At 40.9% G+C, this 27,870-nt stretch overlaps 1 protein-coding gene across 1 annotated transcript in view; it reads right to left on the bottom strand.

The window, feature by feature from the left end:
- Positions 1-27,870, bottom strand: part of tmem132e (transmembrane protein 132E) — a 670,647-nt gene that overhangs the window by 26,524 nt on the left and 616,253 nt on the right. The window contains exon 8 of the mRNA XM_069911026.1: positions 15,073-15,264. Within this exon, the coding sequence (XP_069767127.1) occupies positions 15,073-15,264 (192 nt within the window). The remainder of the gene's footprint in view (positions 1-15,072; positions 15,265-27,870) is intronic.

Below are 27,870 nucleotides of genomic sequence, written 5' to 3'. Positions count from 1 at the left end.
TTGCAAAATCATGTTACCAGAGCCATAGATGTTTCCTCCTAGCTGTGAGCCACTGGCAAAAACTTCCAGGACTGTCAGTTGAGCCCATAGACAAGCTCAGTGGAGGATGTGACCAAATCCTTCTTTGACATTGTGCAGATGCCAAGGAGCACCAAGGCATCTCGTCCACACACTCAGGGCCTTGGAGCCTTGCCATGAGGGCCGACTTCAAATGCCGATGGAACCTTTCCACCAGGCTGTTAGACTGTGGGTGATAGGCTGTGGGGTGATGTAACTGGGTTCCTAGGAGCTGGACATGAACTGTGCCCCCCCCGACTGATGTAATATTGGATGGAAGGCCGAAACGGGATATCCAGTTGGCAATGAGGGCCTGGTGCAGGATTCCGTGGAAGTGTCTGGGAGCGGGACAGCTTCCAGCCATCTAGTGAACCTGTCCACCATCGTAAACAGATACGTGGGACCTTTGGAAACCAACAGCGGCCCAACGATGTGCATGTGGACATGGTCAAATCATCTGTGTGTCAGCGGGAAAGACTGAAGAGTGGATTTTGCGTGCCTCTGCATCTTGGATATCTGACAGTGCAGGAAAGTTCTGGCCTAGTGGCTGACCTGTTTACGTGGGCCATGCTACATGAATCTGTCTGCAACCAGCTGAGTTGTCACCTGGATGGATGTGTGGGCCAACAATTTAGCACGTTGAAGACACGACGCCTCAAAGCAGCAGGAATGATGGCCAGCGGACACGTCACAGAGAAGTGTGGCTTCAGATGGCTTGAAACTCACATCTTCCAGCTGTAGCCCTGTAGGGTGGTATCTCGCTATCCTGCTGCTGGGCTGCTGCAAGTGCTGTGTAGTCGATTCCTTGGTACAGGAAGTGTGCAGACAGGATGGAAGTACAGAACATCAGCCATAAGGTTGTTCTTGCCGAAAATGTGCTTGATAGCTGTCACGTACTCTGAGATATAGGAAAAGTGATGTTGCTTCCTTGTGAACCATAGATCCGACACCTTGGTGAAGGCAAAAGTGAAGTGGTTGTGATTGGTGAAGTCCATGAAATCCTGTCCTTAGAGGAAATAGCGGAAATGATGTACAGCGAGGTAGAGAGCTAGCAAATCCCTGTCAAATGCACTATACTTCTGCTCTGGGGGCCTTAGAGTCTGCTGAAGAAAGTGAGTGTACTCTAATGTCCATTAATCAGCTGCTCCAGGATGCCACCAATGGCTGTACTGGATGTGTCGACTGTGAGGGTGTGGGAATATCAACATGTGGATGCACTAGAAGGGTGGTGTTGGCCAGAGGGTTTTGGCCTGGTTGAAAGCTGCCAGAGACTCCATGACCCAGTTGCGTTCTTTCTTCTGATCAGACAGCAACTTGAAAAGAATTTGCATGATCCTGGCAGCTGACGGCAGGAACCGATATTAGAAGTTGACCATCCCAATGAACTCCTGCAAACCTTTGACCATAGTTGGCTTGACAAACTTATGAATGGCCTGAACCTTTGATGAAAGAGGGACCACTCTGGGTCAATGAAGGAGGTGCCCAACGAAATCGATGGCCGTCAGGCCAAACTGACATTTTGTTGGGTTGATGGCAAGGCTGTAGTCGCTCAGTTGCTGGCAGAGTAGCTGCAGATGTGTTAGGTGCTCCTGTCACGAAAGAATGGCGATGAGGATGCCGTCTAGGTAGATAAAAACAAAATCCAGGCTGCCCCCCACAGAGTCCATGAGTGTCTGGAAAGTCTGTGCTGTGTTTTTGAGGCTGAATGGCATGCGGAGAAACTCAAAAAGGCTGAATGGGTGATGAGGGCTATCTTGGGGACATCACTGGAATGTACAGGGATCTGGTGATACCCCCAGACCAGGTCAACTTTTGAGAAGATTCTTGCTCCACAATAGATTGGTTGTGAAGTCCTGGATATGGGGAACTGGATAGCAGTCGGGTGTCATGGCACTGGTTGTGCCGGCTGTAGTTCCCACAAGGTCTCCATCCCTCAGAAGACTTCAGTACCAACTGTAGAGGAGAAGCCCATGGGTTGTTGGGGCACTGAATGAGTCCCATCTTCTCCATCCTCCTGAATTCTTCCTTGGCAAGCCACAGCTTGTCAGGAGGAAGCCTGAGTACTTAGGCATGTACGGTGGACCCTGCATGGGGATGTGGTGCTGGACGCCATGTTTCAGGACCGCAGTGAAAGAATGTGATGTTATAATGGATGGGAATCCTGCCAGGATTCTGACAAATCTGTTGCCTGATAAGGTTACTGAGTTGAGGTGGGGGGCCGGGAACTTGGCTTCTCGAATGGTGAAGGCCTGGAAGGTCCTGGAATTGTCCAGAGAACGCCCTTTCAGATCCACAGGAGGCAGTGGGCTCGAAGAAAGTCTGCACCCAGTAGGGGCTGAGGCATGTCAGCCAAAGTGAAGGTCCAGGTAAAACAGCAGGAGTTGAACTCGAGCAGGATGGTCTGCACCCTGTATGTGCATATTCTGCTATTGTTGATGGCATTGAGGGATGGTACCGACTTCCTGGCGCAGATGTCTTGGTTCGAGGGAGCAAGTCGCTGACTTTTGTCCCCGTGTCTACGAGGAAATGTTGCCCTGAGTTCCAGTCCCATATATAAAGGAGGCTGTCTCGGTGGCCAACTGTCGTAGCCATCAGCGACAGCTGGCCCTAGTGTTTCCTGGGTGGGAGCAAAGTTCACAGCAGTGGTGGGCTCCACAATCCCATTTCTGTTGTTAGAAACACCACTGCTCCAAGTTCGAGTCTCCACCTGCTGTGGCTGGGCTCCTCGGTGGAGTGGGAGAGAGATGAATCGATGGCCGTGATGCAGCTACTAGATCAATGGATACCCTGCCATATTGCTTGGTGTACCACAGGACATCCACATGGACAGATAATCTGTGTGGGTCACTGAAGTGATTGTCTATGAGGATTAGGCGGATGTCTTCCAGCATCTGTTAGAGAAATATCTGCTTGAACAGTAAGCAGGGCCTGTGGCCATTCATTAACGCCAGTATATTGTTCATCAGAGTGGATGGCGTGTGATCGCCATGGCCCTCCATGTGTAGCAGCCGTGCTGCTTGTTCGTGGTGGGAAAGGCCGAAGGTGCAGATAAGGAGCGCCTTAATTGCCTTATACCTGTCGGCGGCTGATGTAAGAAGTCGATGATTCATCCGGCAATCTCCTGATCGAGTGAACTGAGCACGTAGTAATTTCTTGTGGAGTCTGCAGTGATCTGCCTGACCTGAAACTGGGCCTCAGCCTGTTTAAGCCAGACTACCGGCTGTGAGGTCCAAAAGGTTAGTGAGGCTGCATACTGTGCGCTTGTGTTGTTCATCGTGGTGTCAGTTCGGCCTGATGGCCATTGTGGTTTTGGACCATCAGGGTCACCACTGTGGTTGGTGTGGTATGCAGTGAATGAAAGAAAAAAAGTGAGTTGAAATAACCAACTGACTTTACTGGAACTCTCCAAGAGCTTATCAGCACCACTCCCATGATCCCTTTTGGTCCTTCCCACTGGGACCATTGTGAATTCATCCCAGTGTGAGCCTTCACCTCCATGACCTGGTTTGCTTGTGGATCAGTGCAGCTTGCTACAAGCTATGTTTTTTACTCTCTCTCTCTCTGACCAATTGCGTATTTCCAGTAGGGGGAAGTTTAAGGTCAGAATCTTATAGACCGGGATGCTAGTTGTACTGTGGTGTTGGTTGAATATATCAAACAACTGATTGATCAATAAAGTCAGGTTTAATTTTAAAGTTTAAAACCCAAGCTTTGATTTTTTTTTAATTTATCAAAAGTTAGTTAAGATGTTACAGGCTAAACTGAGAGAAAAATCTGTTTTCATTTTATGTATCACTGAAGTTAAACATTATTTTTAATCAAGGAACTAACTTGCAGACAAAACAAACCTCAATAATGTTTACAATTCACATAGATCATTTTAATGAAGCTCAGTGACAGTTCAAAAACTAAAATCTTTCCATGGTTGGAAAATAAGGTCATACTATTTAAGCAATGAAACACAGGCAGAGCATTTATCAATGATCTTTGCGCTAAAAAAACTGAATGACAAATGTGTATTTAAAGTAGTACAATGCCATCCTATTATAAATAATTGTTATTTCTGACTGAAATATGAATTAGATATTGTCATGTTTAATTCTTCAGGCTGTGCTTTGAATGGAAGATATTATATCAGTGATATGTAGTGTACCCATTTTGATAATAAGCACACTCTAGCTATTTCCAGTAGATTTTGACCCTTCAATTTGAACTCTGTCTAATGTCTGACAATAAGTTAATAGGAAACCAGATTTTTGGTTTTCTAGCAATTAGTACCTCAAAAATAATAGCCAGAATATAGACATTACGCTAGATATGTCAACAAGTCTGGGATTTCTACAAATATTTGAAACTTGCTGACAGGTACCGCACGGATGGCAGTCTCTTCAATCTGAGGCGCCTGCAAGCTCACACCAAGACACAAGAGAAACTTGTCTGTGAACTACTCTTTGCAGACGATGCCGCTTTAGTTGCCCATTCAGAGCCAGCTCTTCAGCGCTTGACGTCCTGTTTTGCGGAAACTGCCAAAATGTTTGACCTGGAAGTCAGCCTGAAGAAAACTGAGGTCCTCCATCAGCCAGCTCCCCACCATGACTACCAGCCCCCCCACATCTCCATCGGGCACACAAAACTCAAAACGGTCAACCAGTTTATCTATCTCGGCTGCACCATTTCATCAGATGCAAGGATCGACAATGAGATAGACAACAGACTCGCCAAGGCAAATAGCGCCTTTGGAAGACACAAAAGAGTCTGGAAAAACAACCAACTGAAAAACCTCACAAAGATAAGCATATACAGAGCCGTTGTCATACCCACACTCCTGTTCGGCTCCGAATCATGGGTCCTCTACCGGCATCACCTACGGCTCCTAGAACGCTTCCACCAGCGTTGTCTCCGCTCCATCCTCAACATTCATTGGAGCGCTTTCATCCCTAACGTCGAAGTACTCGAGATGGCAGAGGTCGACAGCATCGAGTCCACGCTGCTGAAGATCCAGCTGCGCTGGGTGGGTCACGTCTCCAGAATGGAGGACCATCGCCTTCCCAAAATTGTGTTATATGGCGAGCTCTCCACTGGCCACCGTGACAGAGGTGCACCAAAGAAAAGGTACAAGGACTGCCTAAAGAAATCTCTTGGTGCCTGCCACATTGACCACCGCCAGTGGGCTGATCTCGCCTCAAACCGTGCATCTTGGCGCCTCACAGTTTGGCGGGCAGCAACCTCCTTTGAAGAAGACCGCAGAGCCCACCTCACTGACAAAAGGCAAAGGAGGAAAAACCCAACACCCAACCCCAACCAACCAATTTTCCCCTGCAACCACTGCAACCGTGTCTGCCTGTCCCGCATCGGACTTGTCAGCCACAAACGAGCCTGCAGCTGACGTGGACATTTACCCCCTCCATAAATCTTCGTCCGCGAAGCCAAGCCAAAGAGAGAAGAGACATGGAATCTAGCAATGAATGTATAATGGCGGTGCTGCATGTTTGTGTAATGGCGATGCTGCCAGAGCTACTGTAATGGCAGCGCTGTAACTGGTCTGGACCCATGGAGAGCGAGGAGCGAAGATACGGGGATCCACCTACCCAGCCGACTACTGTCAGCTCCGCACAGGCTTTGAACGGCCTATTAAAGGAGCTGACAGTAGTTTTATTTAAAATCCCACGACCGGGGGACTGCCCTCAAGATGGAAGCACCTCTGTTCAGCAGCAGCCTCGAGGGGTTGCAGACTCCAGGGAAGTGAGGAATGGTGCAGGAAACGGGGAGATCGCCTCCTGTCTGAGAAGGAGAAGCTGAGGGAATGACCACAGTGACCACAGTGGCGAACCAGTGAGGGGTTCTGCAGCTGAAAGACCCACAAATGCGGCAGGGCTGCTGGAGACTGGCTTGAAACTGGCTGAAGGGGTATCAGATATCAGAAACGGGATGCGACGGGTGCTGAAGGTGCTGAAGGGATACTGATCACGTCAGAGGTTCGAATCTGGAGCTTGGGTTACCAATGGTTTGGACTGGGATCTGTGTGGCTGTGGAGGCTGCAGAAGCGCTATAGATGAATTTACAGACACTTGGTGACTCTGGGGGGACTCTCTTCTGCTTATCGCTTCAAGCAATTTCTGCCGATGACAAATCTGTCTGCCTTACAGCAAGCAAAAGTAATTTCATGTAATATGACACTGTTTTTATTACATGACAATAAATTGATTCTTGATTATGATTCACACGCAGAAGATCCTGCTGCTGCAAAGCTCTTGTCCAGGAGAATCTGGCCAGTTATCTCCAATATTCCTTATGCAGAATGTGAGTAAGGTGAGCAGCAAATGCAAGTTGAATGCTACTGACAAAATCCAGGCCTGTCAATAGCCACTATCCACAGGCCCTCTTATGGCTCCACCACTGAGTTTTAGAACTTCATGTAGATACTGGCAGACTTGCTATTTTCTGGTTGGTATTTATGACTTATTGGCCAGGAGTAGTGGCAAAGTTGAACTGACCAGACTGTTTCAGGATGGAGCTTAGGGCACTCACACTAAAAATCAAGTCAATGTCGAGGTCTTTAAAATTTTTTTAAATCACTGAATGTTTCTCTGATCTTCAAATTTTAACTTTCACTCTTGGCTCTCAATGGGGTGGAGCCTTGGGTGTTTGTGCCATGGTAACCCTTGTCAGCATTGAATAACCTGCATGTACCATAGTAGTCAGAGAATTATTGAGCTTTCTGCACTCTTTCCACCCTTCATCTGTATTTTAGGTTCTCGGGTTTTAGTTTACAGATCCTAGTAGGTCAAAAATGAATAAAGAAACCTTCTCCCTCCACTGACAAATCAATGCATCTACATGTTAAACAATACTTGAAAGTCACACTGTAAGTAGGAGGGTAAAGAAGGAAAGAAGGAGTGAGGGTGGGGTTTCAATGTCTATCACCAAGAGAGCCTCTTGGTAGAACCAGTATTGACTTGGCTGGCTAGGTTTTAGTGGAGAAAGGCACCAGACCGGATCTGTGTAATACATAAAAGTGCTGGAGAAAATCAGTAAGTCAGGAGCATCTAAACAAAGCAAAGGGTTTAGGGCCTGAATGGGGAGGGAAGGGGATGGGAAGCTTCCCTCGCCACTTTCCATTCAGAGAGTTATCCTCTTCTCCTATCAATTCTCAGCTTTTTTTCTCTTCTGCTCTCCCACCCATATCAATCAATGCCCTCTTGCCTGTGATCCTTCCGCTGCCTATAGATGCTATGTGACCTGCTATTTTCTCCAACACTTTTGTATATTGCACTACAAACACACCATCTATAGTCTTTTCTGTTTAACTTCAGACAGCATCTTTAGAAGATGGTAAATGAATCAACATATCTGGCAATTTAAAGCACTTTAAAGAGGTGATTGCAAGTGTTAGATTTAGTTGACTACAGGAATTAGATAAATTTGGGCAGCATGGTTGGCGTAGTGGTTAGCGCAACATCTTTACAGTGCCAGCAATTGGGACCAGACCTGGGTTCAAGTTCCTCGCTGTCTGTAAGGAGTTTGTATGTTCTTCCCATGTCAGCATGAGTTTTTTCCAAGGGCTCTGTTTCCTTCCACCTTTCAAAAATGAATTGGAGTGTACGTTAATAATGTATACATTGGATGGCACAGATTCGTAGGGCCATACACTGCTATATGTCTAAAGTTAAAAAAAAACCCTACTCCCTGTCAAAAAAGTGAGAAGTAACACCTGAAAAAATGGGTGGCAAGGGATTGGCCTATTTGACTTCATCCCCACCAATCTACCTTGTGTGATTCATTTGTCCAAGATAGCATTGGTAAAAGTGACTACATCACAATCTGGAGAAATGCTAAAAAAAATCTGACCTTCTCCCTGAAATTGCACCATCACCCAAGCCAATCAAATTACTTCAAGTGACATGAAGAGGTGACTGGAAATGCAAGATATATGCAGAACTTGGAGATGTTTGGGCAAGTTATTTACTCCTTGTGTTAAAAAAGGGAAGTCATACCTGCAAAAAATGGACGGCGGGTTTGCATATTGGTTAATGCAATGCTATTACAGCGCCAATGACCTGGGTTCAATCCAGTGCTGTCTGTAAGGAGTTTGCACATTCTCTTCATATGTCTGTGTGGGTTTCCTCTGGGTGCTCCAGTTTCCTTCCACCCTCCAAAATGCATGGGGATTGTAGGTTAATTGGTTAACTTTTGAATAAGAGTCAGAAAATGACTGCTCATCTAACCAGTGTAGGTCTTCTTACCACCATTAAAGCCAGCTTCTCAGGTTGGTGCAATTTTCCAGTTGCAATTTTTTAAAATTCAAGTATGCACTTTTCATTGTTACTGCAGATGTGTCAGTCATGTGTTGTATTCTGATTGATGTCCTTGCTGTATGCCCAGCAGCCTTCATACGTAATTATCTCATTCACACTGAAACTCTTGAATCAAATTGCAAGTATGTGACCTACATGCTTAAAACTGCCAATTCTACAGAACATGCTCTAAAAATTTGCATTTCAATTCCTATACTCATTCGAACACAACAAAATAATGGGCTGGAAATTCATTTGCTCCGAAGTTGGAGCATCATAATATGTTAACTACGATGCTAGTGCCAATGTTAAAACTTGCCAAAGTGGTATGATTTTTCAATAATCCCAGTGCAACAGTGCAGGTTAAACAAATATTACCTTTTGAGGCAATTGCCAGATTCTGAGAGATAAATCCAAAGAAATTTTGGAAAGCTGCGACCTGGTGATAGGGCCCCAACCCCAATATACACAGGCATTGAGGAAATAAAGGAGAATGAGAGAGGTGCTAGACCCAGAGACAGATCAAGATATATTAGTGTGGGAAATCACCAGGAAAGATAGAGGTCCTGTGTGACAGCACCAACACCTCAACATAGGAGAACTAGATGGGAAGGAGAAGCATGATCTCATTACCTGTTTGAAGCTGAAATCTCTGTATCTAATCAGCATGTACTGACTTTAATTCTTGCAATATCAGCACTCAGGAGGTACTTCCTTTCCACATACTGTATTCAGTGACAACCAAACAGTGACACATCATCCCACCCTGTCTCAATCACACTCACTGATAGTAAGACAATGATACACATATTCATCAAGTGAAACAAGCATCTAACACTAGACTGCCTCCTTGCTTTAGAGGCTAATGTCACAAGGAACGACTGCCAATCCTAGCTGGCAAGAGAATTACTTGGGCTCAAAGATGCCCAGATTTAAACAGAGCCAGCCTGCAATTTGCATGCTAAACTCGTATTTTGTAATTATTAAACTTGATTGTCTCCTGTCTTGAAATAACACTGCACTCAATGTTATATTTTTCTGTTCATATCAATGTGGGTTCACCAGGGAGAAGATCACTCCCACTTTCAGAAGTCCAGCTCCTGGAGGGAGTAGAATGAGCAGTCTCTGGATAAAGTAGCCATTCAGGAGCAGACTGCATGACTGCATCTTTCCCCATTGAGCTTTATCTCAGATAGCGACACCACCAGAACAGAACATAAGTTGGTGAGGCGTGGTGCACAATGCTTGAATATTGAAATAGCCTCTGGCATCATTGCTCCAGAAGTGAATTATCCAGAGCTTTACTATTCATTACATCATAGAGTGAATCCATGGAACTATCACCTCTACTATACCCCAGAGTTGCTCACAATTGGAACAATTTGCTTAGAGTGATTACATTTTTAGATTCCAATAGCATGTAGTTCAGCTTTTATTTTCCCTTCTCTGTTCTGGAATTTATTAATGGAAACATGTGAATGCAAATTCTGAAAACAATGACAAATATTTCAATGATTTAGGACCTTATTTCTGAATTTAGATTATGCAATATAGTAACAGAGAATAGGAATTCTACAAATGAAAAGATCACCATAAAACCAATTATGATTTGGCATGGCATTTAATCAAATGGGGATTGGGAACACAATTCAATCATATCTGCCACTTGTGAAATTAAAGCAAAGATGGGAATCAGTGAGTTGCTTTAATGATAAAGTGATCAATTTACTGATGTATTAGAGAGCAAAAATAGCCAAATTGGGTATGGTCTGCTTTTTATGAAATGGATATTCCTTACAATATTTCTGGTGAAATTTCTGTTACTACACATAAACTGTCATCATTATATTTCACTTCTGGAAAAATGGATTTACATTCACAGAAAACTATAAAGTAAGATGTTGGAACATTGCTTCATTGTATTATAAACACTATAATTTCCCTATTATGCAGAAAAATGTATGTTGAAGTGAGAAAATAAAGAAAGTTATTTTACTTTGAAAAATTTAAGGCTTTCTCTTTAAGTAACAGTGTAATTTGATAAAAGCTGATCAGACATCATGGAATAATTGGACAACAAAATTTTGAAGAAACCTTGTCTGAAATTTGCTGACTGTATCTTTAGCTGACCATAATTATTTTCAAATTTTGGTGGAATAGTTATCAGCTCTCTGTTGCATCTTTGAAGCCTAAGACAAAATTCCTGAGCAATCAAGTTGGAAAGACTCTTTCTTTTAGTGTGAAAGAAAATATCTCTAAGAGATTTGAGATATTTAAATCAAGCCATTAAAAATTGCTTTTATTAGCTTAGATGTTTGAGTAAATTCATAGTGTGTCCTGTTATACTTGAAATGAAGGTGATCTATATGTTCTCTTAGAACTATTCTTGTCCTTGTAAAGTGGTAAGTTAGTGGAATAGGTATTGATGATTTTTGAACTGCTGACAATTTGTTCAGCATGAATGGCATCAGTCTGAACACCAATAACCACTATGTACTAATTGTCATATCCACAATTGGCAACTACTTGAGTAACTGGCAGGATTTCCCTTCATTTCCAGTCAGAAGTTGGCCAGATCAGTACAGAAGCTTGCTGATCGTAAAGCTAGTCACCTTTGCGGTTCTTCGTTAAGCCATGGGAGGTGGAAGCTCCTGAACACTACTTGCCCCATGCCCTATTGCAGCCCCTCCATATCCAATTTTGACATTAGTGGTTGAACATAGAACAATACAGCACAGGAACAAGCCATTCAGCTCATGAGTCTGCACTCAATATGATGTACAAATGAAAATGAAAGTCTGCTGCTTACCCATGATAGATATCCTTCCATCTCTTATTATTCATGTGTCTTTCTAGAACTCTTTTAAATGCTACTATTGTAGCTGCTTCCACCACTACTCCTGGCAGCCAATCTTCTCTGGTAAAAACTCTCCTGCTCACCTTAAAGACATGTCCTCTAATGGGTAACTCTGGGGAAAGGATTCTAACTGCCCTATAAATGCCTCTCACAATTTTATAAGCTTCTATCAGGTCTCTCCTCAGCCTCTGATGTTGAATGAGACACCAAATTTTCTGAGTATCTCTGGCTCAGTTCTGTATGCTGGGGGAGGGGACTGTTGAGCGTTTGATGGGGAGAAAAGTAAAACTGGTTAACATTTCCAGTTAATTATTTTCCCAAAGTACCATCCAACAATGCAGGTGTAGCGGGCTGAGCAACTGCACGGTTAGACAGGTTGAATTGCCGCCCTAGTCGTCCAGCACAAGATGGCACAGGCCCCACTTCCCATCCGAGGAGAAACCTGCGGTTGGAAAAATGCGTAGCCCTGGGACAGCACCGCTTTTGTGTTGTGTGCTGCTGGAAAAGGAGTGAAGCCACGACACACTGATGTCACTTCCTGAGGCCAGTGCGCCCCTCACAGGAAGTGGGTGGTTTCCTCGAGCAGTGCGAGTAACTCAAAATAAAGTTCAGTTACTGGTTCACCTCGTGCTGAGAGGACCTCTCTCATTTTGGTAGCACTGCCGTTGGCAATCACTACAGTGGTGACCCTGATGGTTTCAACATCTTTGGAACCCACCTTGAACGCAACAAAATGCAGGATGCTACTACCGCTACATTCAAAATGACTGTGACCAATGCCCTGGGTATGCATTTACTGCCTTTCTGGGCAAATCAGCCCAGGAATTGGTTACAGCTGGCTGAGTCATAGTTCCAGGTCAGAGGCATTGTCTCAGAGGACACTTTTCCCCACCCTGCATCAGAGCTCCATACATGTGCAACTGATCTACGCCATCGGCGCTGCTGGTTTAGCCCCCCTGCAGGCCTCCCCAGTGGTAGTTGTGGCACAACCACAATGTAACGAGCGCTCAGACAAACAGAGCGATTACTATTTCTACCGTTACAGATGGGTGTGTCCCTCCATGCTCGTACTCCAACGCCAAGTCAAGCACGGTGACAGGAAATGGACAGGCTGGCTGCCTACAGTGGCCTCGGTGGTTGGCACACATAAAGGCCTACTCTACCTCAGGGACCAGCGAATAAAGAGGGATTTCCTAGTCGACACAGGCACAGAGATAAGCCTCATTCCGCCAATGTATTTCAAACTCAAACACAATTCCAAGGGCCTTCCCCTACAGGTAGCCAACAGTTCCTCCATTCCAAGTTTCAGCACCCAACTGGTCACAATCCACGCCATAGACACGGTTTTCCACTGGAAGTGTACGATTGCGTCCATGGGACAAGGCCTACTTGGAGCAGATTTCCTCCAGGCACATGAGCTCCTGGTGGACATGAACAGATGCCATTTGGTCAATGCTACCACATTCCAGCCATACCCCCTTACTCTACAGCAATGTTCCTTTCTACCATTAGGAATCCATGCGCTGGACTGTAATGAATATGCCTGCCTACTGGCCAAGTACCTGTCATTGTTGGCACCCAACTTCTATGATGCTAAGCCACCACATGGCATGGAGCACCACATCGAGTCCATTGGTCCCCCAGTGTATGAATGGTATGGGGCCTCCCGACACAGCTCTCTGCCCTGCCACATCCCGGTGAACGTGCAGTCCACTGAATTCATTTTTATTTGGAGAGGACAGCAAGGGACACCCCTACAATGCCCCCACGAAGGCCCATTCAAGGTGTGGCACCGCGACGGTGTCATTTTCACCTTGGACATTGGCGGGAGGCAGGACAGATTTACCACTGACCACCTCAAGGCAGCGCATCTGGTCTCAGACCAGCCCGGCCCGGATCCCCATGTCTGACACAGAGGCCGCCTGCCCAATGCAGTATGGTAACTTGCTTAAAGGGTGGCAGTGATTCTGTGTGGGATGGGGGGGTGGTGTGGGGTAGCGGGCCAAGCGACCACGTAGTTAGACAGGGCGAATCGCTGCCACAGTTGTCCGACACAAGATGGCGCAGGCCCCCCATCTCTTCCGAGGAGAAGCCTGCGGTTGGCGACACGTGTTTCCTGGAGGACAGCCTGAAGGATTGCCCGAATTCAGTTGGCAATTTGGCATAATGTACTGCTAAATAGAGGCCAATAACAACCCAGCCCTATCTAAAGAGATAATCAATTACTTGTAAATTAGATGGGATTATATTTGGGAAACCACCACTGTAGGGATATAAAGTCCTTTGGGGTTGACCGTTTTGGGCTGCCAGTACAATCAAGAGCAGAATGAGTGAGACATTGCCATAAGACTGAAGGAACTGGGTATAAGGTTTTGGTTGGGTGTGCCAATCAGGATCTAGCATCATTCCTGATGGATAGTCCAAACTCCAAATGTGTGAAGAGCACTGGTGAAGAGTAAGTTTTTTTTTAAAGGCAGTAGTGACACAGATTTGCCATGCATGTATGCCTGAAGTACTCTAAAGACCTGAAGGTCACTATACACTGAACTTAACATTGACAGAATTATATCAAAGGATGCATGTTATATATACACTGTATCTTGTCGTCTGCAGCACACTGCTGTATATACAATGCTTTGATGTTCTCTGCTCAAAGGAGGCAGGATAACCGGTGGCTATGAAAGTGTAATATAAGAACATATATTCATTTAATGTGCTGGGAAATCACACATTTGTAACTCCCTTTAGCTGAAGAAATGTTCCTAACTTTTCCCCTAAGTAGTCTTGCTCTGATTAGAACTATGGTCCTTTATGGTCAACACTAAAATTGTAAAGGTGTCAATGTTTATTTACTTGAGGGAATAAAAATCTTATATTCTGGTAACAATCTGGTGCATTTATACTGCGCTCCTTCCATACTCATTTTAACTTTTCTAAAACATTGCTCCCATGAATGGTTAAAATAATTATAGAAGAAAAAGGATGTTTAGAAACAATGCAGTTTTATAACAGAATAGTACAGTTATCAAAAATGCCTTCCTAGATTTATTCATTTTACAACAATGAAGGATTACATCTATCATGTTAACCTACTTTTCTTTTTAGTTGTGATTATGCATGTGTGTGTGTGTGTGTGTGTGTGTGTGTGTGTTCTTATTATTAATTATTTTAAATGCAATTAAATCTGAATAGTAAAGTCTTTCTCATGATCAGATGACAACAAAAGTAACCTCTAAATAGATTTCAATAAATTAGTATAATGGAAACTAAATTGGGAAGACTTTCCTCTTTTTTCATTACTTATGTAAACCATATGAGCTGGAAGGTGCATGTATATTTCCTTCTTCATCCATTTACAAGGGCAGAGGGAACTCCTGGTCCATGCCTTGCATCCCACCCAGAAATTTAGTGACCACCATCAAATAAAGCACATATCCAAGAATGGCCACAGAATTTTCTGGTTGCCTTTTAAGGTTGACTTTATGGGTGCTAAGGATGTAACAAGTGGTTCAAATGCCCCTGGAGATAGGATTGAGAAGTGCAAGGAAAAGTTAACAAACAACTTCACCTGAGTTCATTAGGACTCATAGCAAGTCACCGAATCAGATATCAAAGGGAATTTTTGCAATGGGAATACAACATAAGCAGCCTAAGGAAATAAGTATGAGGCTGCAAATCCACTGTATAAATCAGGGCTGTTACTGACTTACCATTCATGAAAATCCACAGAAAATCTGAATCAAACTCAATGAGGCAAAGATCTACGGAATATGCATCTGGGACTTTTCTAGTCTAATACTGTTTTATCAGTAGTTAAAGTTGACAAGTACCTACTCCTTTGGAGCAAAGAAAAATCTCTGGTACCTGTTTGAGTGTTTGTAGGCGCTGACGAGCTGTTGTCTTGGCAATGAAGGTGTGGCTAGTCCCAGGATTAGACTCCAGACTCAACGATAAACCAGAGATGACTTGAGCTTGGAGGTCAGTGATGGTGACTTTGTCATCAGAGACAGTCAATGGCACTTCCCCCAGTACAGCCTCCATCAAAGGAGAAACAACCTGCAAGAATTGAAAAGAACATCATGTGCTGCACATCTGCTTAAACTATAATCATTCATGTATAGTTCAGTATATAAGGTATTTCTTCAATAAAAATGACAATAATGCTCCTATCTGGGAAATAAATGGGCAATTTTGAGGATACAGACCAAAAATAGCTGAATATGTTCATTTCAGAAAACTTTACTTTGCATTAAGAATTATACCTCATAATTTAAACAATAACTTGTTTCAACTCCTTCCAACAATAACTTGTTTATATGTTTCTACTCTAATCTTGTACAGATTGCAGAAGCAATGATCCTTTGTAAAAGCTCTAAAGGATGCAATACAATTAAAAACCCAGTCATTACAATAATAATTTTTGGGTGAATTGTAGTGGCAGCTCACGTTTTGGCCAAATGCTCTGGATATTTACCAAGTGGAGATTGTACATTTTCCTCATATGAAAGGTATACACTAGCAACACAGATGGCCTTGGGTAAAGGGTAAGATTGGTAAATATTTAGGGGAAGGTTAGTACTAATTTGTACTATATGCAGATGGTCCTCGATTTCTGATGATCCGACATGAATTTTTGAAGTTATGATGGTTCGAATCTGTACTTTCGATTTCAAGTTCTGATGTGACCCCACGCTTGTGATGTGTGGCACACTATTCTCGTGTGATTCTTGGCGATGGCAGCATCATGTGATAGTAGCATGCAGCATACTCTCTCGCGAAGCTGACTCAACCACGCTCGCAGTCTCTGTATTCAACATTCAGTATGGTGTATTCAACATTTAATTGTAAAAATGGTAGGTGGAATATTCTTTTTGTTACGATTTTTTTGCTGGAACGCAACCTCATCGTAAGTCGCGGACGATCTGTATCTTTTTAACATGGTTTTTCCAGAGAACTTGGAGAGCATTTCTAATATTCTTGCCATCTACTGCTGAGAGCAAGACAGAAGTGAGAGAGACTCTGAATCTCATTGCAGGAAGGTGAAAGACTGAAGCAACTCACTTAGAGAAGTATATCACAGTACAGAAAAGTTTGTCACAGAGATTACAGGAACAAGACTAGATCATTCAACCATGAAGTACAATCACATTTGATCTATACTTCAGTTACAAATACTCTCATTTGTTTTATATCATTGATATTATTTCTTTTGTCACTTGTATCTTGTGACCTTTGTTAATGATTTCTGGGAAGCTACTGATACTTAGCCTTAAAGGGCTGTCTTCACAAAGATATACCCCTGGTGCAAGTAGTATGGAGTACTAAATAGAAAGATAAGAGGAGAATGTAATGTGAACTCCACTCGACAGAGCATGATATGAAGATTTTGAAATCTGCAGGGGATGGAATGATCTATGCACTAGGAAATCTCTAAGATCCATAACTCAATGAAGCAAGATCAAAGGGTATGTATCTAAGAAATGTGGAGTAATAAAGTAAAATGTATCATAATCTGATAAGACATATCAACGCAAAGAAAAATCAACCAACTGTGCATCTAATAGGCAACCTTCAGCTACCATACTCAGGCCCTTTACACACCCCAACACAATGCTCCCATGCTCAGAGGATGACAGATAGGCACATGTACATAGATCAAGCAGAACAGGTAAATGTTTGGTGCACTTTGTAAAAGAAACTCCTTTTTGTTTTACCAGGAATGGGTTATACAAAATGGAGAGATGGCACATCAGATAGCAAGAGTCTTTTGGAGCAATACCTGATGAGATTGGAGGACAGAGTACTCCTCCTGATGGGCACTGGGACAGCCAAGCCAGCATCCGGTTCAGCACCTCTAGGTTCAAGAACAATTTTTGTTTCTAACAGCTACCAGACAATTCTCTCTAAACTACCCTAACCACACACTACTGCAGGACCAGCAAAAGATCTGTCTGCACTATTGAAGCAATTCTTTTTTGCACTCACTGCAACTGTGAATACTTTTTAAAAATCTATCCTTTGATGGTTATTATACCATTTTTCTGTAATGGCGCATTATGGTGCATCTTACATATCTGTGTAGTTTGGTACTAAACCTGTACCATAACATATTTTGCTTAGCGCCAGTTCAAATAATGGCACTGCAAGGGATTAAAAACAGAATTTTAAGTGATGCATTGCATGAGCAGTGAACCTGCCAACAATGTTTGCAGTCAGTCAAGAAACAAGAGGATGAGGAGAGTCCACTCATTAGTACCATTGTGATGGACTTGGGGAAGGGTAAAATTGGTATTTAGGGGATGGTTAGTACTAATCTGTACTAAAATCCTTGGCACTTTCTCTGGCCTGTCGGACAGAACACACAAGTTACTGTAACTAGAAGCATGCAGCAGCCCATTTCTAGCTGTGTAAGAACAAGTACATCATCTTCACTCTTAAGGATATACTGAATACACTTCCATGCCAGCAAGTTATCGACATTGTAGAACTTTAAGTGGACAATGTTTGTTATAAAAGTAGTTCTAGCAATTGACATTGAAAAACATAATAAGAAGTTCCCAATTAATGGCTTTGAACACACAGAAACACTATTATTTTTAAAGTTCCAAGCAAAGAAACAGTAATAACCTGTTTAGTTGATTGGTCAATTATCTTGTCATATAATCGACCAAAAAAACATTAGTTTGTCAACAATCTATTTGGGTGCAAGTTGCTGTAAATGCTGGTTATTTTGTATTCTCATATTCTGCTCTCCTGAAAACCTCTGCTTCAGCAATATTTTTGTTGTTAATGCTTATCAAAGAGGCTCACTGGAAAGTGTACATGATTTAATGAAGAAATAAATAAGGATGACATGGCTTCGTCTAACTTATTTGAGGTGAATTTATTGGCTTGGTGGTGTCTAATTACTGTAAAATGGGGAAGTTGTAATAAAACTGCTTTTGTTGTGAAATGTTGTTTTGCCTGCCACTTGATATGATATTTAAATTTATTGCCATGTTCCAGCCATTTTTATGTCACTCAGAAACAGAGATTGCATCAACAAAAAAAAAATACAAATAAATTACTTACAGCTTTTGAGGATATACAAAGAAAAATTGTCAGCAATTCTAAGTGCCATTTTCATAACCAGTCCAATTATTGCAACTTGACTTAAAAGAAGCAGCAATATTTATTAGAAAAATAAGGCCTGGTTTTGACTGTAGTGACAGTGAATAAGAAATATTGCAACAGATGAGTGAGTTAACATAGATGATGAACAGGCTCCTAGATCAATGGAATCTAAGTATTTTGTCTAAGTTAGCGTTATAGTATCAAAGCATACAGATATTAAACAGTGAATAGAGAGCAGGAAATAGTTAACAATCACACTTCACCATGAGCCTTTAGACCTTATAGAATAATGGATATCCTGAAATAAGTTATAAAGAGAAATTGTTAAAATCATTTAATAACTACACAAGTGGTGCTTGGAGTGTTGGGGATGGGACGAGGGCAAAGGAGGTGGTGTGTAGTTATGGGCATAATACACGTTTTGTGAATTGCAGTGCACTGTGCAAAGGGACATCAGGATAGTTAAAAAGAAATATGAAAAGATAGATTCTTGCTATAAAAGGAACATTCTAGTTGTGAACTATGAAAGAATATTTGAATGGCACTCAGATTTCCAAATGATGCTGGGCAAGTTGTCTAGGTGTTATCAGTGCATGATTTTTGTGCATACATCTAGTACAATGAGTTCATCATCAATTGTGATGTTTTCCATGAACATGCAATGAGCACAAGCAATTCCAGGAATCAATTGCATGAGCTGGACGTATTCTGCACAACTTAACGTTATGCTAGTACCTCCCAAGTGGAATGTCCGTGGAGGTACATGTGAGTGCAGAGGTGCACATGCATGAGGAGTGAATCAAACGACTATTGGAAATAGATGTGCAGCTTATGGAGTTTGAACAAGAACAACAGTGACACTCATCAAGAAGTAAGCACCCTACTTCAATGTGCAAGAGGTGGACAACCACATTAAATTTGGGGCTCAGAGTGTACAAGACCAAAATGGAGTGACAAAGGGATAAATACCCAAACTGATCTCCCTCTGTAATTATGCTAAAGTTGGAAAATGAATAGTAGTTTGCCTCAGGGATTAGTAACCAGGACCATTGTTGTTTGTCATTTATATCAATGATCTGGATAATAATGTAGTAAATTAGGTCAGCAAGTTTGCAGATGGCACAATTGGAGGTGTTGTAGACATCAAAGGTTTTCAAAGCTTGCAGAGGGATCTGGAATAGTTGGAGAAATGGGCTGGTGTGAGGTGTTGCAATTTGGAAGGACAAACCAAGAAAGGACATACAGTACAAGGTGACTGGTAGGGGACTGAGAGGTGCAATAGAACATAGGGATCTAGGAATATAGATACATAATTCCCTGAAAGTGGCATCACAGGTGGATAAGGTTATAAAGAGAGCTTTTGGCATATTGACCTTCATAAATCAAAGTATTGAGTATAGGAGTTGGGATGTAATGGAATAGTTGTATAAGGCATTCGTGAGGCCAAGTTTGGAGTATTGTGTGCAGTTTTGGTTGCCTATCTACAGGAAAAATATGGAGGGATTTAAAATTATGAGGGGATAGACAGAGTAAATGTCGATAGGCTTTTTTTCCACTGAGTCACAAATGAGGGGGCATGGGTTAAGAGTAAAAGGGGGAAATTTAGGGGTAACATAAGGGGGAACTTCTTCACACAGCTGCCAGTTGAAGTGATGAATGTGGGCTCAATTTTAATATATAAGAATTTGGACAGGTACATGGTTGGAGAAGTAAGGAGGGGTATGGACTGGGTGCAGGTTAGTGGGACTAGGCAGAAAAATGGTTCATTTTTAACAGACTAGAAAGGCTGAAGGGACCTATTTTTGTGCTACAATGTTCTATGGTTCTATGTTTACTGATCTCACAAGTCTATTCAAGACCATAAGCAGCACCTATAAACCACACCAATTTTTTTTTAGGCAAGAAGGAGGCTGCATACAATTGTAGTTAGAAGCAACAGAGGTGCTGACACAGAAAAGGAGATCATGGTCTCAGTAGCTCCAGGAATTCATAGTAAGGCATGAGAGGCTCTTTCACAATCAACTTTGACTCTTTCCTACAATTCCTTCTCCCTGAAAAGAAAATAGTGGTTTAAGAATGTCCCTTTCATCTGGTTCCTTCCCTCATCTTATACCACCTGCAACTGAGAATCTCATTAATGAGAAAGAAAACAACTCATCAATGTATCAAGACAGTGGCATTCCAGCTCAGACAATCCTTCATGGATTGTGGGAATCTACATGAACAGTCTGTAGTTGGGAGAAGAAAAATGACAGTATGCCCATCCACCTCCAGGATGAGAATGCTCTGGACATCTCAAATGAAAATTGCAGTGGAGAAGACCTAGAGGATCTTGATGAACATACATGTGACAACACATGGGCCTTTGTACAGTCTGTTTGAGATGTTGTGGAGCATACTGAACAGATCTAATCTTGATAGCTAGGTCCATTTCAACACTTTGGGATCCTCTTAATGTAGAGGTCAGCTTCCAGTTGCTGTGGATTCCCTGATTTCTGCATTTAAATTCATGCCATTAATATTATGTTTCTGGATTCCACTGGGTTTTGAAGGTGTCAATGCGCTCCAGTAACCTCTCCTCCAGTATAATGAAACTAAGCAATGCCCTCCCTCATGAAAATGGCTCTGAATATTGAAAATTGGCATCAGGACTATGATATTAGTGTTCCCAGCATTATTACCCTGAAATGCTTGTCAATCAACTATTACATACAATTGGTGCTGATAAGACCATCCAAAATTTTGGTCGAAGGCTGTTCATAATCATCCCTCACTGTCCACTGCACTCTCTTTTGTTCTCTCTCCTGATTTTGCTGTGGCCAGAGGTGAGAGAACTATGCACAGGAGTAGCAGGCTTGACAAGGATGAAAAAAAAATGGACATCTAAAGGATCCACAAGAGTGAATAATCACCAGTTATATAATTCTGGTTTTGATTGATTACATAATAATATGTGATAATTTTTTAAATAATTTTTTATTTTTCACACTGTGAACCATATCAACCAAAATATATACAAATGTTTCTCATTAAATATACACAGTGGCATTTTCTCCCTCCCCCCCCACCCTCCAAAACTAATAAATATTCAACATATACAATACAATACAATAAAACCATTAAACAATATCATCAAACAATGAAAAATAAACAAGAAAAATGTATCATCTACTTTTACACACCGGATCAAGTCGTTTTGTCTTCTTATCATTTTAGGGGGTGGAGGTCCGAGGCAAGCCCTCTCTGTTATGTTCCATGTATGGTTCCCAAATTTGTTAAAATAATGTGACTTTATTTTTTAAATTATATGCTATTTTTTCCATGTACCATTCATTTCCATGTACCATTGCTGTATTCTCAGACTCTCTTCCATTTTCCAAGTTAACATTATACTTTTTTGCTACTGCTAAGATTATCATAATACATCTTTTTTGCACTTTATCCAACTTAAGGCCTAATTCCTTACTTCTTATATTACTTCGAGGTTTTTTTGGTGATTTTATTTAATATCCGATTTAGATCTTCCCAAAATATTTTCACTTTCTCACATGCCCAAATTGCATGTACTGTTGTTCCCGTTTCCTTCTTGCAGCGAAAACATCTATCTGATACTGTTGGGTCCCATTTATTTAACTTTTGAGGCGTGATATATAACCTGTGTAACCAATTATACTGTATCATGTGTAACCTTGTGTTTATTATATTCTTCATAGTTCCAGAACATAACTTTTCCCATAATTCATTTTTTATCTTTATGTTTAAATCCTTTTCCCACTTTTGTTTAGGTTTATAGCTTATTTCATCATTTTCCTTCTCTTGCAGCTTAATGTACATGTTCGTTATATATCTTTTAATTATCATTGTGTCTCTAATCACATATTCAAAGCTGCTTCCTTCTGGTAATCTCAGTCTGTTTCCCAATTTATGCTTTAAATAAGCTTTCAGTTGATGATATGCAAACATTGTACCATGAGTTATTCCATATTTGTACTTCAACTGTTCAAATGAAAGGTTATCTATTGTAAAAGGGATTTGTGGGTTTTGTGTCAATAACAATTTTGGAATTTGGTAATTCTTTTTTTTTCCTTTCTATGTGGATCTTCTTCCATATATTAAGTGAGCTTTTATATTGCACCAGCTTTTCATCCCACTTATAAAGTACCTTCTCCCCTATTTTATCTAGTTCTATCTTAGTCCAATCTGGTTTTTCCCTTGTCTGGTAAAAATCTGATAAATACCTTAATTGTGCTGCTCTATAACAAATTTTTAAAGTTTGGTAACTGCAAACCACCTTGGTTATACCTCTCTGTTAATTTATCTAACGCTACCCTCAGTTTCCCCCCTTTCCACAAGAATTTCCTTATTATTCTCTTTAGTTCATTAAAGAATTTCTCTGTTAAGGGAATTGGCAACGATTGAAATAAGTATTGTATCCTTGGGAAGATATTCATTTTAATGCAATTTACCCTCCCTATCAACGTTAGTGGTAATTCTTTCCAATGTTCTAAGTCTTCCTGCAACTTCTATATTAGTGGCTGATAATTTAGTTTGTACTTAAGTTATTATCTAACCTGATACCTAGGTATCGGATTGCTTGTGTTTGCCATTTAAATAGAGATTCTTTTTAAAATTCTGTATAATCTGCATTACTCATTGGCATCACTTCCCTTTTTTTTGTGTTGATCTTGTACCCCAATATTTCTCCATACTCCTTCAATTTCTTATGTAATTCTTTCATTGATATTTCTGGTTCTGTTAAGTATACTATGTCATCTGCAAATAAGCTGATTTTATATTCCTTCTCCTTTATTTTATTTTCTGTTCTTATCAGTTCTGCCAATGGTTCTATTGCTAAAGCGAACAATGAGGGGGATAATTGACATCCCTGTCGAGTTGACCTACTTAATTTAAATTGGTTTGATACATATCCATTTACTGTTACCTTCGCCAATGGTCCATTATATAATGCTTTAATCCAATTAATATATTTTACTGGTAGATTGAACCTCTGTAATACTTTAAATAGTTCCATTCTACTCTGTCAAAGGCTTTTTCTGCATCTAAAACAACAGCCACTGTTGGCATCTTATTTCCTTGAACTGCATGAATTAGATGAATAAGTTTACAGACATTATCCGCTGTTCGTCTTTTCTTAATAAATCCAGTTTGATCTTGTTTTACTATTTTTGGTACACAATCGGCTAATCTGTATGCTAATAATTTTGCAATTATTTTATAATCTGAGTTAAGCAGAGATATTGGTCTATATGATGCTGGTGTTAATGGATCCTTCCCCGCCTTTGGTATTACTGTAATTATTGCTGTCTTACATGAATCTGGCAAGTTTTGTGTTTCTTCTATCTGGTTCATTACTTCCAGGAGAGGAGGAATTAATAACTCTTTAAATGTTTTATAGAATTCTATTGGGAATCCATCCTCTCCTGGTGTTTTATTGTTCGGAAGCTTTTTTAATATATTCTGTACTTCCTCTATTTCAAATGGTTTTATCAGTTTGTTTTGTTCCTCTTGCAATTTCGGCAGTTCAATTTCAGCTAAAAATTCTTCTATTTTATCATTTTTCCCCTCGTTCTAAGTTTGGTATAATTGTTCATAAAATTCCTTAAAGTTCTTATTAATTTCCATTGGGTTATATGTAATTTGTTTGTCCTTTTTCCTTGATGCCAATACAGTTCTTTTAGCTTGCTCTGTTTTAAGTTGCCAGGCTAATATTTTGTGTTTTTTCTCACAGTTCATAATACTTTTGCTTTATTTTCATTATGTTCTTTTCCACCTTGTATGTTTGTAATGTTTCGTATTTTATTTTTTTGTCCACCAATTCTCTTCTTTTCGTTATTTATTCCCTTTTTACTAGTTCGTTTTCTGTACTTACTATCTCCCTTTCCAACTGCTCTATTTCCCCGATTGTAGTCCTTTTTCATCTTAGTTACATAACTTATTATCTGCCCTCTAATGAAGGCTTTCATTGTGTCCCATAATATCAATTTCTCTTTCACTGAATCCATGTTTATTTCAAAATATGTTTTAATTTGCCGTTCAATAAACTCTCTAAATTCCTGCCTTTTAAGTAGCATGGAGTTTAACCTCCATCTATATGTTCTTGGTGGGATGTCCTCTAATTCTATTGCTAATAATGAGGGTGAATGATCAGATAGCAATCTAGCTTTATATTCAGTTTTCCTAACTCTCCCTTGAATATGGGCTGATAAAAAAAAACATATCAATCCTTGAGTATGTTTTATGTCTACTTGAATAATATGAGTATTCCTTCTCTCTTGTTTCATTTGGTGTTTCATTTCCTGCATTGATTTCACCAGAAATTTGGCCACTTTATTCTTTTTGCTTGTCTTTTGTACAGTTTTGTCCAACATTGGACCCAAATTAAGGATAAAATCCCCTCCTATCAATATATTTCCTTGTGTATCTACAATCTTCAAAAAAATATCCTGCATAAACTTTTGATCCTCCTCATTAGGTACATATATATTGAGCAAATTCCAAAATTCTGAATATATTTGACACTTTATTATTACATACCTCTCTGCTGGATCTATTATTTCCGCCTCTATTTTGATTAATTAATATAGCTACACCTCTAGCTTTTGAATTATATGATGCTGCCACTACGTGTCCTAACCAGTCTCTCTTTAATTTATGTTCCTCTTCGGTTAGATGCGTTTCCTGCACAAATGCTATATCTATTTTTTTTCAGTGAATTTAATAGCCTCTTCCTTTTAATTTGGTTATGTGTTCCATTAATGTTTATAGTCATATAGTTCAACGTGGCCATCTAATATCTTGTTTACACCTCATTTCTGCTTCCTCACCACCACTATCCCCCTTTCCCCCATTTTCATCTCTCAATTTTCCCTTTTTAAACTTAATATATGACAACACATTTAAAACATAATACTCCAGCAACTCCCACATCCAATATTACCTTAACCCCAAATACCGCCCCCTCTCTCTGAGTTGCCCCTTATCCCTTGCCGGGCAACCACAACTCCCCTTTCCATTTGGATTGCGATCCTGTTCGCAAACGTCAACTGATTTCACAGTGACGGTATTCTCTCTCTCCCCCCAAAACACTTTTTTAAAAACACATATAACAAAGTTCTCCCTTTTTTCCCCTTACTTCCTTCCTTCCCTTATCTTTCCCTTCTTTAGTTCTTTACATATACATTGTTTTTACATCTTTATATATACTTTTACACTATTCTTCATTCTTATTACATCACTTCATCTCTCCTGTCCTGCAAGCATTCTGCAAATTTTTGTGCTTCATCCGGATCTGAGAACAGTCTGTTTTGCTCCCCGGGGATAAATATTTTATGCACAGCTGAATGACTTAACATGAATTTATAACCTTTTTTTCCATAGGATCGATTTTGCTGTATTAAACTCCTTAAGAGTTCAAAACTTATGTCTGGGTAAAAAAATATTTTTTGACCTTTGTTTTTCAATGGTTTATTATCTTCTCTAATTTTATTCCGTGCCTGCTCCAGTATATTTTCTCTTGTCGTATATCTCAAAAATTTTATCAAGATGTATCTTGGTTTTCGATGTATCGGCGGTTTCGGAGCTAGAGCTCTGGGTGCCCTTTCTATTTCCATTTTTTCCTGCATTTTTGTCATTCACAGGACCTTCGGGATCCATTCTTTTATAAATTCCTTCATATCGGTGCCTTCTTCATCTTCCTTCAGGCCCACTATTTTTATGTTGTTTTGCCTACTATAATTTTCCAACATATCAATTTTCTGAGCTAACAGCTCTTGTGTTTCTTTAACTTTTTATCACGTTCTTCCAATTTTCCTCTTAAGTCGTTTACTTCCATTTCTACAGCTGTTTCTTGTTCTTCCACATTTTCTACTCTTTTCCCTATTTCTGTCATAACCCGTTCTAAACTTTGCATTTTATCTTCTGTTCTTTTCATTTTTCTTTTAATTGCACTAAATTCTAATGTCAACTATTCTTTTAATGCTCTCATTTGTTCTTCAAAAAAAGCTTTATCTATATTCTGTCCATCTGTTTTACCTTCTATTTCTCTGTGAAGATCTTGGTCTTCTTCTTCCTCCTCTTCTCTGTCTGTACCTGTGTTTGTGCCTTTTCTCTTCTTTCTATCTGTGTCTCTTCTGATTTTTCTGATGAGTTGCATGTCTCACTTTGTCAGGCCTCTTCTTGCTTGGTCTCTTGCTGTTGGTCCTCTCTTTCTGAGCTGCTCATCTGTTGGGCCTCTTACTGCTGCTCCTCTTGTCGTTCACCCCGTTGACTTTCTTTCTCACCTGGCACTTCACTCCCTTTCCTGCCGCTTTCCTCACTTTCCAGCTGAGAGCCTTGGTGTCGGGCGTCTCTCAGCTGGTCGTGCCTTGATTGCCCGCTTCTCGGCTGAGCCCCCCTCCTGTCAGTGTTTTCCTTTACCCTAGATTGAGCAGTTGCGCACTTTTGTTTGGCTCAGAGAGCCATTTTTGCAGTGGGGGGTGGGGGGGTGGGATGGGGTTGTGACTCCGCAGGGCCGACACCAACCTCGGAGATTGGACGCTCTTCGCCACCATGGCTCTCTGTTCCTTTGTGCAGGTAAGGCCTTCTCCTTTCTTTTCCGGTGTATTTTCCTCTTATTTTTTTTTCTTGTTGTTTTTACTTTTTCCTTCTTTGGTGCCATTCTCTTCTCTGCAACTTTATCTTTTATTTCTTATATTTTATGGAGAGGGCTGGTTTTACCCTACCGGCCACTACTCCATCACGTGAGTCCTCCAAATATTTGATATGTTTATTCTCTTTTTGTTCAAACAGTAATACCAAAATAATCCTTAAGAGCAGTGGTTCTCAGCATTTTTCTTTCTACTCACATACCACTTGAAGTAATCGCTATGCCATCAGTGATCTGTGATTAGTGAGGGATTGCTTAAGATTGTATGTGAATGGGAAGGGAAGGTTGAGAACCACTGCTCTAGACCCAAATGTTACTGAAATATTTTGCTTGAGAAAAATTGTCATTGGCCCATTTCCTTTGGAGTCATGAAACTGTGCACAAAATGAGTCAATTAGAGCACGATTAAAATCTTAAGCAATCCCTTACTAATCACAGAGTACCTACGGCATAGGGAATGTGAGTGGAAAGAAAAAGGTTGAGAACCATTGGCCTTAGGGTATAGAAGAATGAGGGAAGATTTGATAGAGGTTTACAAAATTATGAGGGAATTGACAGAGTAAATGCGAGTAGGCTCTTTCCACTTAGATTGGGAGAGATAAATACGAGAGGACATGCCTTTAAGGTGAAAGGTTTAAAGGGAACATCAGGGGGAACAACTTCACTCAGAAATTGGTGGGAGTTTGGAAAAAACTGCCATCTAGCGTGGTAAATGCATGCTCACTGTAAAGTTTTAAGAATAAATTGGACAGGAACATGAATGGTAGTGGTCTGAAGTTTATGAAATGGGCGCAGGTCAGTGGAACTAGTGGAATGATGTTTCGGCACAGATTAGAAGGGTTGAATGGCCCATTTTTTGTGCTGTAGGTTTCTATAGAACAGGA

This window comes from Narcine bancroftii, chromosome 14 (genome assembly GCF_036971445.1).
Source record: "Narcine bancroftii isolate sNarBan1 chromosome 14, sNarBan1.hap1, whole genome shotgun sequence".
NCBI classification, from domain to species: Eukaryota; Metazoa; Chordata; class Chondrichthyes; order Torpediniformes; family Narcinidae; genus Narcine; species Narcine bancroftii.
The sequence above is the reverse complement of the archived record's forward strand: the minus strand, read 5'-3'. Positions and strand labels throughout refer to the sequence as shown.